The 12008-nt window shown below is 36.0% G+C and overlaps 1 protein-coding gene across 2 annotated transcripts in view; it reads left to right on the top strand.

The window, feature by feature from the left end:
* The window catches only part of KCNMB1 (potassium calcium-activated channel subfamily M regulatory beta subunit 1), a 54164-nt gene extending 42539 nt beyond the window's left edge, over positions 1-11625 (top strand). For both annotated transcript variants that reach the window (XM_053716170.1, XM_053716169.1), the window contains exons 3-4: positions 8730-8928; positions 10809-11625. In XM_053716170.1, the coding sequence (XP_053572145.1) occupies positions 8730-8928; positions 10809-11081 (472 nt within the window). In that variant the 3' untranslated portion in view covers positions 11082-11625. The remainder of the gene's footprint in view (positions 1-8729; positions 8929-10808) is intronic.
* The last annotated feature ends 383 nt before the right edge of the window (positions 11626-12008 follow it).

Below are 12008 nucleotides of genomic sequence, written 5' to 3' on the forward strand. Positions count from 1 at the left end.
TATTAATGTTTTTTACTGTTTTATTATTTTGATATTTTATTTCTGATATTTTAGCTTTATATGTATTGCTATCCCCCTTAATTAGGGATACCAGTTCATCCAATTGCTTATCCTTGTATTCAGTAGACATACAACTAGCGACACTTCTTAGTTGATACTGGGGAAGGGCCCCCTAAGGGCATGGTGTGTGTAGTACACACATCACTCTCTATACATATTATCCCTTTAACATTATTAACCATCCACGATTAATTCCAGATTGTGCATTATTCTTTGTTTGAGTTCAAGATAACGCACCCTGTGCTATCAATTACACTCTTCTTGTAATCTAGGCCAGTAATGACCATCTTAGACCTTCTTGCTAACATGTGGGGGCTGCATGTCAATATTTTAGAAGACTGAATGGGTGCATATAGAGTTACAGCTATTAACCTCATTCAGGACTGGGAATTTTAGAGATAAGCTTGCTAAAGTATCGAAAATATTTTTCTAGTATCTACCTCTAAAAGGCTTAAGGGGTTAAACACACAACTATACGCATCCTAAAATTGCCCAGTGACACAGAATCAGATTTAAGTAAGATTGCTGAGCACTGGCAATTTTGTGTTATGGCATTTTCTCAGCATTTCAATTTTGAGTTTTATGACCCTTTGGTATAGCCAAGAATTGGAAAAGTATAAAAGAATGGAAAAGATATCTTAGACCAGTATTTTACACATTAAATTTCCATCTCCACCTTTTAGTAAACAATTTTTTTTTTTTAGATTTGCAAAATGCAAATTGTAAGATTTTTTACAATATATTGTCCAATAAAAAGCATTAATTTTAAAAGGAAAATACAATAATAATAAAGATGAAAATATTACAAAGATCAATTACTTTGCTATTGTTAATATAAGCTGCATTTAAAAAGATCTCAGCACATAATGTAACATTTATTTAACAAGGATTTATTTAATGGAGAATTTTAGCATATATAATTTTATGATACATATTTCAATTGGAAAAGTATATTTTAAAACTTATTAAAGAGCAGCACTATTTGTCCTTTGGTTCAGCGCACCTTCAAATTAGAGCACCTTCAGTTTAACACTAGAGCGAAAGCCGAAATAAGTTTTTCAGCGTGTCCCAATAGAAGTCTTTTTTTTGTCAGGGATTGAGTGACATCCGTCATCCAGAAGTAAGTGTGGCCTAGAAGTAAGTATGGATGGTGCTCTAGCAAAGTTAATGCAGCACAGCGCTAACATGTTTATTCTCCGCTCGTAATCTAACCCAATATCTGAGTGATTAAAAGTTTTTTTCTATATCTGCCTGGATAAATTTAAATTAAAGCTTTTGAATCTTTAGCAAGTGAATAGATTCCAGTGACTTAGTGCAGAACTATTGACCATATAGTTTATATTTGTGAATTAATGAACAAAGTGCAACACACAAATATCTGCATTTGTACCGATATTTGTAAGTTGCACTTTTACACTAATACATTTAGCATAGAAAACAGCTGAATGCTGTTGCCTGTGGACGTATTCTAGATTTTTCTCTATAATAATTGAAAAATACAAATCTTTGTGCCTACTAACAGGTACATAAAATACAGCACATAGCCATGCAAGCTCCATAGACAAACATTGGCATTACAATGGGCAGTACAGTAGAGCTAAGTCACTTTAAACATTGCACTGTCATAGGATGTGACCTTTCTGCCCTACTAGATGAGCCCGGGTCAATTATAAGTGCTATTATTGTGAAGTTGAAGCATCAAGTAGCAACAACAGCCCAGCCAAAAAGTGGTAGACCACGCAAACTCACAGAAGGGTCACCAACTGCTGAAGCACATAGAGTGTAAACATTGCATATAATCTATTACATCTCTCACTACAAAGTTCCAAACTGCCTCTAGAAGCAACATTAGCACAAGAACTGTATATCGGGAGCTTTATCAAATGGGCTTCCATGGCCAAGCATCTGTGCACAAACCTCACATTCATATGTTCCAAGTGCTAGCTGGAATGGTGTAAAGCATGCTGCCACTGGGCAATTGAAATCTTGTCTCCATCCCAGTCTACTCTGCATGTGTGTGAGTGATTACTGCTGTCTGTTTGCTACTGTGGGGCAAGAAGCTATCTGCAAGGTCACTATAGTAGCAAGGTTTTATTACTCTGTCATTTTCCTAGCAGTAAACTGGAAATAGTTGTAACTATGAATTAGTTAATCTTACATATATGGTGACTGACAATACAGCAAATAAACTTAACTTAACCCACATTTGTGCATTATACTTTTAGCCATAAAATATATCTAAGCCCTTTTTTAAAAAAAAATAAATAAATAAAAGAAGGATATGAAACCCAAATTGTTTCTTTTGTGATTCAGACAGAGCATGCAATTTTAAGCAACTTTCTTATTTACTCCTATTTGGAATTTTTCTTTGTTCTCTGGTATCTTTATTTGAAAAAAAAACAGGAATGTAAGCTTAGGAGCCAGCCCCTTTTTGTTTCAGCACTTGGGTAGTGCTTGCTGATTTGTGGCTGAATGTAGTAAACTAGAAAGTTGTTTAAAATTGCATGCTCTATCGGAATCATGAAAGAAACAATTTGGGTTTCATATCCCTTTAAAAAAAAAAACAGCTTAGATATATTTTTCACTAAAACTATAATCCACAATTACGATTTCTTCTGTTAAATGGGTAATTTTTTAGGGGATATTGTACTCCAAAATATTCTGTCGTGCATATAAAAGAGCAAAAATAATGTTTGATAAATCTATATTTTGATATGGAAGGGCTTAATGGGACAAAGGCAAGTAGCTAATAAAGAGTTAATTGTATTACAAACAGCTACTGGAACATCCTTTTACATGGGTTGAACATTCTCTTCTCCCCCAAGCACCTCAGAAACAGCTACAGAAATACCATTTTAAATGGGCTGAACATTGTTTCCACCCAAGCTCCTGCTATCAACCCTAGACTACTGTGTTTTTAACCCCACAAACGAGTTAAACGCACAATAGAAATACTGCTCAGGACTTGCAGAGCACAAGTGCTGCTGATTGGATCAACTGTGTTTTCCGCACAGTACCAGCACTACTCTGCGCGTCCTGAGTGGTATTTCTACTGTGTTTAACTCCTATGTGTGGGTTTAACACACAGTAGTCTATCTAGGGTTAATAGTCTTAAAATGACATGCTCTAATGGATTGTAATGGCCCTTTAATATGTGCTGCATCCAGTTTACATATCTTTTCTACAGAGAATATTAATTATTCATATTTTCAGTGTAAGCAGCAATTTCAAAGGAAAAAACCCCAACTGTTTTCAATAACAAAAAGGTAAAGGAGGAAGTGAACAATTTCAAACACTTCAGCAGGAAAAAATAGATGATTGTGAAAGGGAAAACATTTGAGAATACAATGTCCCTTAAAGATCAAATAGACCTACGAAGGTTGAAATCCATGTATTTTGTTATATATTAGTTTGATGAAAGAGACGAGTACAGAACTACATAAAAGAAAATTGTGTACTTAGCTGAAAATAAGGCCGTCTTGTAATAAAAAGCCATTGGTTAGTTAGGCTTGTACTTTGTTACATCAAAATACTACAGGAAAATAACTACAGAACAGGAAACTTTACAAAAATAAAGTTGACATAAAATGATTTTGCAGAATGTTTTACGCTCTAGAAATGAAAAGAAAATAAGAAAATGAAATAGTTCACTGGCTATTGAGTCTATAAATGTTTACTTCTTCTACACGTTTATTATATTTCTACCCTCTACATTTTACATGTACATTTGTAACTTTTTGCTATTTTTACAGTAGAATAGAGTAGAATAAAATCAAACTAGTTCATTGTGTTTTGGGTTTCAGTGTTTGTATAATAAAAGTTTATTAAGGTAAAGCCGTAGGGGTCGATTCATCATGCTGCAAATGCAGCAGTTTAGCTCCCCAGAAATAAAAGTTAACAAGCAGCGGTCATAAGACCATTGCTTCTTAACTTATCCGACACCTCTGAGGTGGCAGACAGCAATCATCCCACCCTCTGCTAGTAGTCCGTTTGCCGCGCATGTGCAGGGGGCAGCATTGCACAAGCATTTCACCAGCAAGGTCAAGCGGAAATGATTCGCTATAGTGAATCATGTCCCCTCGCCCTTTATTAAATCTACCCCTGAATCTGCAGCTAAACACTTGTGTCTCCCCATTTATTGCATAGTCTAAAGAAAGTAAACTTTAGGAAGCCATTTCAACAACAATATGGCTTCCTTGTCTTTTCAGTTTATAAACAGTCCAGTATTTTAAGATAGGGGTTTTGGCAGAGCCAGTTGGGTATGTTTGTGTTGGGAGGATTCAAATAGCAGTACAAGTATTATCCATTGCATAACATGGAATAACTATCATGGGCATTAAAAAGACGAGTCAAGTAATTCCCTTTGGATTTTTCACTATAGTTTCTTGAATTTGAGCAAATCCTGCATCGGGTGGTCTGTGGGATTCGCAACTTGGGTTTCCCCAGTACTTTTACCCCCTCCTTATCCCTTCTATGGAGCTGATAGCGGCAATTTATTGAGAAGGAACATCTGCTAGGAGATACTGGTGCCAGCTAAAGTATATAATAGGACACAAACTTATTTCTTTATCACATTCTTATTTTAAGTCTCTGAAGGTTGGGGATCAGAGTAATTAGGCAGGGCTGAGCCACTACTTTTGCAGCAACACTTCAGTCTGTTTAAAAGGAAACCAAAGACAAAACTGGTCTGGAATTCTGTATGTAGTTATAAAAAATATACATCTATTTTCTTGTTTCCTGTATGACAAATATATAATGTGTCTTTAAGTCGTAGTTGACTCTGGGATCTATATGTAGTAGTTGCATTGATACTCATCATCATTATACAGTGCAGTGTGCTAGTATCCTATATTATAAAAGGCCAAGTGTGTTTGTCTGAAGCCGTCATGCGCAGTAGAGACTGCGTGCGGACAAACACACCTGGCCTTCAGCTGCAGAGTAGTGCGCACAGCGGAAGCTGCCTGGTGGGAGCGTGACGGGCGTCGGGCGTGCCGTGATGGGGGCATGGCTGGTGGGAGTGATGGGTGTGGCGAAGGGGTGTGGCCGGCGGGCATGACGAGGGGGCGTGGCCTCGCAGGAGCGCGCGGGAGGGGCGTGGCCGGCGGGAGAGACCAAAACAGAGGAAGGAAGGAAAGAAAGCGAGCAGAAGAGGGAAGAAGAGCAAAAGAGGGAGAGAGAGCGCAAGAGAGTGGGAGAGAAAGAGGGGGAGAGAGAGGGGGGAGAGAGAGCTCAAAAGAGAGGGGGAGAGAGAGAGCTCAAAAGAGAGGGGGAGAGAGAGCGCAAAAGAGAGGTGGGAGAGAGAGCGTAAAAGAGGGAGAGAGAGAGCGCAAAAGAGAGGGGAGAGAGAGCGCAAGAGAGGGGGAGAGAGCGCAAGAGAGGGGAAGAGAGAGAGCTCAAAAGAGAGGGGGGAGAGAGCGTGCAAAAGAGAGGGGGAGAGAGAGCGCAAAAGAGAGGGGGGAGAGTTTAAAAGAGAGCGCAAAAGAGAGGGGGGAGAGAGCGCAAAAGAGAAGGGGGAGACAGAGTGCAAAAGAGGGAGAGAGAGAGCAAAAGAGGGAGAGAGAGAGCGCAAAAGAGAGGGGGAGAGAGCACAAAAGAGAGGGGGAGAGAGCACAAAAGAGAGGGGAGAAAGCACAAAAGAGAGGGGGAGAGAGCACAAAAGAGAGGGGGAGAGAGCGCAAAAAAGAGGGGGAGAGAGCGCAAGGGGGAGAAAGCACAAAAGAGAGGGGGAGAGAGCGCAAAAAAGAGGGGGAGAGAGCGCAAAAGAGTGGGGGGAGAGAGCTCAAAAGAGAGGGGGGGAGAGAGAGCTCAAAAGAGAGGGGGGAGAGAGAGCTCAAAAGAGAGGGGGGGAGAGAGAGTTTAAAAGAGAGGGGGGAGAGAGAGTGCACAAAAGAGGGGGAGAGAGAGTGCAAAAGAGAGGGGAAGAGAGTGCAAAAGAGAAAGGGGAGAGAGCGCAAAAGAGGGGAAGAGAGAGTGCAAAAGAGGGGAAGAGAGAGCAAAAGAGAGGGGGAGAGAGAGAGAGCAAAAGAGAGGGGAAGAGAGAGCAAAAGAGAGGGGGGAGAGAGAGCAAAAGAGAGGGGGAGAGAGCAAAAGAGAGGGGGGAGAGAGAGAGAGCACAAAAGAGTGGGGAGAGAGAGAGCAAAAGAGGGGGAAGAGAGAGAGCAAAAGAGGGGGGAGAGAGCAAAATAGGAGAGAGAGAGAGCAAAAGAGGGCGAGAGAGAGCAAGAGGGGGGAGAGTGCAGATGAGGGGGGGAAGAGAGAGAGTGAGCAAAAGAGGGGAGAGAGAGCAAAAGAGGTGGGAGAGAGAGAGCAAAAGAGGGAGGAGAGAGAGCACAAGGGGAGAGAGAGAGAGAGCAAAAGAGGGGGGAGAGTGCAAAATAAGGGGGAGAGAGAGAACTCAAAAGAGAGGGGGGCAGAGAGAGCGCAAAAGAGGGCTTTAGGACTAGTCTGTACATATTTAGTTGTCATATACATTACAGTGTGTTTATTATTAAATATAAATCAAACAGGATTTGGGAAATATTATTTCAGATGATTTGAAATTGTGTAAACAATGCAGGAGTGTAGCAGGTAAGGCCATCAGTATCCTTGGTTGTTAAGTAAAAAGGTATTAGCAGAAGAAAATAATAGGTTCTTGTGCCACTGTATAGAAAATCTGTGCTAGCACCCCTAGCCAGAAAAAATATATGGATACCAAAGGCCACTAGGAGCAATTTAGTAATATGACATTTTTCATAATAGCAAAATTATAACAACATGCATTCTATATCGGACTATTTGTAGCTGGATTTGGGGGGATACATTTAGGGCTAGATTACGAGTGGAGTGCAAACATTTGCGCCCAGGTGTTTATCGCGAGGGTTTTTGCGTTCCTCAGGCTTACTGCTGGTATTACAAGTCCAAAGTAAACGCGACCGCTTGAGTGCAATTGTGCTTTACGCTAGAATGATTACCGTGACTTTAGAGCTCTGGTTAACTGTTTGATGAAACATAAAAATGTCACAAAACATATCAAAAATACATTACAAAGTACTGTTACACTAATAATAACACTATCTAATAAAAATGATAAAAAAATAAAATATTGCACACAAAAGTTATAAGGGCTCAAAGATATGAAGTCTCAGGCAGGCAAAGTTTTTAACATAGACATACATACATATACATGTCTACAGATGTATATGTATGTATGTACAGTATATATATATATATATATATATATATATATATATATATATATGTGTGTGTGTGTGTGTACAGATGTATTTATATGTGTATATATGTATTTACACACACACGTATATATATATATATATATATATATATATATATATATATATATATATATATATATATATATATATATATAAATACATATGTATACATATATAGACATATATAAAAGTGCAATCAAAATAATCCCAGCCAAGGAGTCTTAGAATGATATGCAAATAATATTTTAATAAATGTATATCCTGTATATATTCCAAAAAGAAAGACAAAATTAGATGAGAGCTTACTCACATCCACACCTACCCCATCCACCAAACATATCTGTACCCAAAAATATATTTAAAAAAATCCTATATATCATGTGAAACACAAAAATTAATTCTAAACAATCCTAAGAAGAAACAATAAGCTATTAATCTAAATAAGATAACACACCCCCCGGGCGTCCCCAGGGAGTGAAGACACACTCCACCAATCACACCAGAATGATTGTTAGTACAGCTTTAAATGTTGCCACAGAAAATTAGGCACAAAACTACACGATCTTTAATGTCCTAATATTGTATCAATAATACCCAGATACCAAAACTACACGATCTTTAGGACATTAAAGATCGTGTAGTTTTGTGCCTAATTATCTTTGGTTAACATTTAAAGCTGTACTAACAATCATTCTGGTGTGATTGGTGGAGTGTGTCTTCACTCCCTGGGGACGCCCGGGGGGGGTGTTATCTTATTTAGATTAATAGCTTATTTTTTCTTCTTAGGATTGTTTAGAATTCATTTTTGTGTTTCACAGGATATATAGGATTTTTTTTATATATTTTTGGGTACGGATATGTTTGGTGGATGGGGTAGGTGTGGATGTGAGTAAGCTCTCATCTAATTTTGTGTTTCTTTTTGGAATATATACAGGATATACATTTATTAAAATATTATTTGCATATCATTCTAAGACTCCTTGGCTGGGATTATGTTGATTATATTTGTAGTCTAGGGCCAGACTCTATCCCGTGCCGGAGCACAATATACTATACTAGGTGGTGTGGTCACTCTTTGAGTATCTTATGTATAAAAGTGCATTGGAGCCCTTTGCAGTTAAGTAGATGAGAACATGTAAAAGCATATTTATGTAATAGTCATATTTAATAAAGTGTTATTCTGTGTATTTACTGTAAATATTTCACATGTTCTGCACATAGCACAATATGTTCTATGTATTTCTACATAGATATTCCTATATATTTCTGTAACGATCGAGCGTGAGCAATAATTAGCGATCCACTTGTTATCTGGACCTTAATTGGCTAAACTTTATATAACATATTTATGAACTCGAACAAACCTTTGCAAATGAAACCATGCACTTATTTATGATAATGAATTAATATGTATAAAGAGAGGCTTCATGTTAGTATAATGTTTTTTTATTTTCATAGTGTCTGGACTGAAGAAACTATATGCACGCTTAACAATACTTCTTTCAAGGAGAAAGTATGCTGCTCCTACAGCTCTAATGGAGAATGTGAGAAGACATCATTCTATTACCCATGTCTGGAGGTGTTGGTCAATTTAAATTACTCAGAAGACATTTTCATGCTGCATCATACAGAGATAACTACTGAAGTTAATCCTGAGGTAAACATTTTTCAAATACATCAATTACATTATTGTTTTATATTATACAATGATAGTGCTGATGAATATTTTATATATTTTCACCTAAATATCTTAACATCTCACCTTGAGATTTTTTTTGGAGAATCTATCTTCACAACTTTATTTACATAAGCTAATGTATGAAAAATTTGCTAAAATAACATTTGCTGTAAAGCTCTCTGCTACAGAATAATTGTAAATCTACATTATGTTCTTTATATTGTTTTTTTAAGATGAGCCCAAAACATGGTTATTTCACCCCAAAAACAATTAACTAGACCAAAATGCAGAAATACCTAAAAACAATAGCCTAGATTCCAATTCCATCAAAAACACTTCTGATTGGATGGGTTATCACTGCACTTTTTATTTAAAACCAATTGCAATCTAATTATCATCCCAATGATAACACATTGATCTTGTGTTTACCTAATGCATTTAGCCAAGATAAACACCACTTATATCTCACATGGGGACAATTCAATATCTCTAATTTCAATCATTCAGAAAAACAATTTGCATCAGTTTTCCAATGGATGTTTGACTTTCAAATTCACCAGTTTAGCCTTGATGAAAATTCATTGGATTTTTAGTTGACAAATGGACTGGAATGGGCGTAACACCATGGTAATCCATCAGGAATCAGATGACCAACTGGTTGGATTTACAATCCATGCCAATTTTGTATAACAGGATATTAATATGGATTGGCATGGCACTAAACTGTACAGCTTAAACAGAAACCACGTAAAAGCCTAACATTTTTTAGTTAATTACTATAGTGTGAAAAAAACTGTTTTCAATTATAGAGAATCAAGAATTAGAGGACTATAGCCAAAATTAGTGCCTCAAAACATAAAATATCTGCTAGATTTTATGCTTTATGGAGATTGATATCTGATTTAAAAAAAAAAAATCTAAGTAGATGTGAAGCATGAATGTCATGGAACAATGTTTGTTGTTAATGCACAGATAATTTATTTTCTATACTGGATTGTAATAGCTGTTTAGGTAAAGAGTTATATTGTAGGCTAGTGTTAAATTTAGTTTAAAGGGCCATGATACCCGAATGTTGAAACACTTAAAAGTGATGCAGCATAGCAAAAGCTGACTAGAAAATATCACCTGAACATCTCTATGTAAAAAAGAAAGATATGTCTGTCCTGGGACAGCTAAGGGGTTGAGCCTTGTGCATTCTCATGTTATTTCCATATTCAGTTTAAAGGAAGTCTGCTATGAAATCTCATGAGAGTTAAGTCAAATCTCATGAGATCACAGTAAAAGAGTTCATGATCTCAGCACTGTTGATGCTGATTGGCTGCTGTTCATTTCTTCATTACCTGCAACTAGACAGCAGCTGAAGTATAATTTTTTTACACTGAACTTACTCTGCTGAGCTGAGGAAATTGTGAGGTAAAATATCTTCCTTTTTTACATAGAGATGCTCAGGTGATATTTTTAGTTTTTTTCAGTTATACTGCAAACGTTTCAAGTGATTTAGCATATGAGTATTATGTCCCTTTAAGTGTTATGCTAATATTAGAAGTTAGATTGACTTGAGAAAGCTAAATTCAATTGTTGCTTTATCCAGAAGAGAAATTTATTTTACAGGTCTATCTTACCTTTATGCAACATTTTAATGATCTGGAAATATTCAGGATAGGCCAGAGTTAGTGCCTGATTGCACAGTATTAAATTTGTACTTGCCACCTATTGCAAATTGATATGGTTTGTTTCTTAATATTAAATTAAAAGAACCAATTTATATTTAATATTAATAATAATAATACTAATAATTATTCATAATATAAACTGTGAAAGTGAACATGTTTAACTGTACTTTTCTTTTCTCTTCGCAGTGCACATACATTCCAAGATGTGACAAAAACTACACGGAATTAAAAATACATGTGGAGGAAATTCAGGAAAGATTCAAGAGAAAGGGAACATTTAACTGTTCCTATGATCCCAGAGGAAGACAGAAGAATATTATTTTAGTCAGAAAATATGGACCCAGATTTCTTATTTCATACTTTTTTTGGCCTGGTTCAATGTTTACTGGTGGACTAATAATACTTATAATGGTAAAAATAACTCAGTACTTGTCCATGGTTTCTGTCCGGTCGAGCTAACCACTTAACTGACTGATGAGGAATGTTTTTTACATTTGAACAGACTAACTACTACAAGAAAATACAACTGAGGACATATTTCATTCTCAGCTTACAGTATGTAGTAGACTACAGTACAAGCCTTAAATATAGTTATGCATTGGACATAATGTTATACAATGAAGATGTAAGGGCTATTCTAAATAAAAGCATATAAGCATTGCACTAATTTAGAAAAAGTAGTGTAGGAAAGCACGTGTGAATAATTGAACTAATACATCTACTAATGCCTTGAATATATTAGCATCTATTGCACATATACTAATTTGTGTGTAAAAGTAATATTTTCCAAAGAGACCATATAAGATACAAGATGGTATTGTTGAACAAATCCCACCAAAAATTTCAGAAAGGTCACTGTCTTCAATTGATGTTTTGGTTCAGTCAGTATTTTCAAGGCATCCAGAGCAACGATGAATAGTCTGAACACTGAGATCATATATGAGATAAGCATTTTGCAAAATGTATGTAAATTGTTTTTACTAAAATAAAATTGCACACAGTAGACATTGTAGGTTAATATTATATATATATATATATATATATATATATATATATATATATATATATATATATATATATATATATATATATATATATATATATATATATCAATAACTTGGTAATACCACTGTTATTAAACATTTTATATAAATACATTTTATCTTCTAGGAAAAATCTTTCACATTTGCTATTTATATGATCATTTTTTCATATTTTTATATTTAAAATATTTTCTTTTTATACTGTAAATTCTGATATTTGTTCTACAGCTACTGATTAAAAGGATAGTCTACTCCAGATTTTTGTATTGTTTAAAAAGATAGATAATACCTTTATTACCCATACCCCAGTTTTGCATAACATAATACGGTTATATTAATATAC

This window comes from Bombina bombina, chromosome 6 (assembly GCF_027579735.1).
Source record: "Bombina bombina isolate aBomBom1 chromosome 6, aBomBom1.pri, whole genome shotgun sequence".
Classification (NCBI taxonomy): Eukaryota; Metazoa; Chordata; class Amphibia; order Anura; family Bombinatoridae; genus Bombina; species Bombina bombina.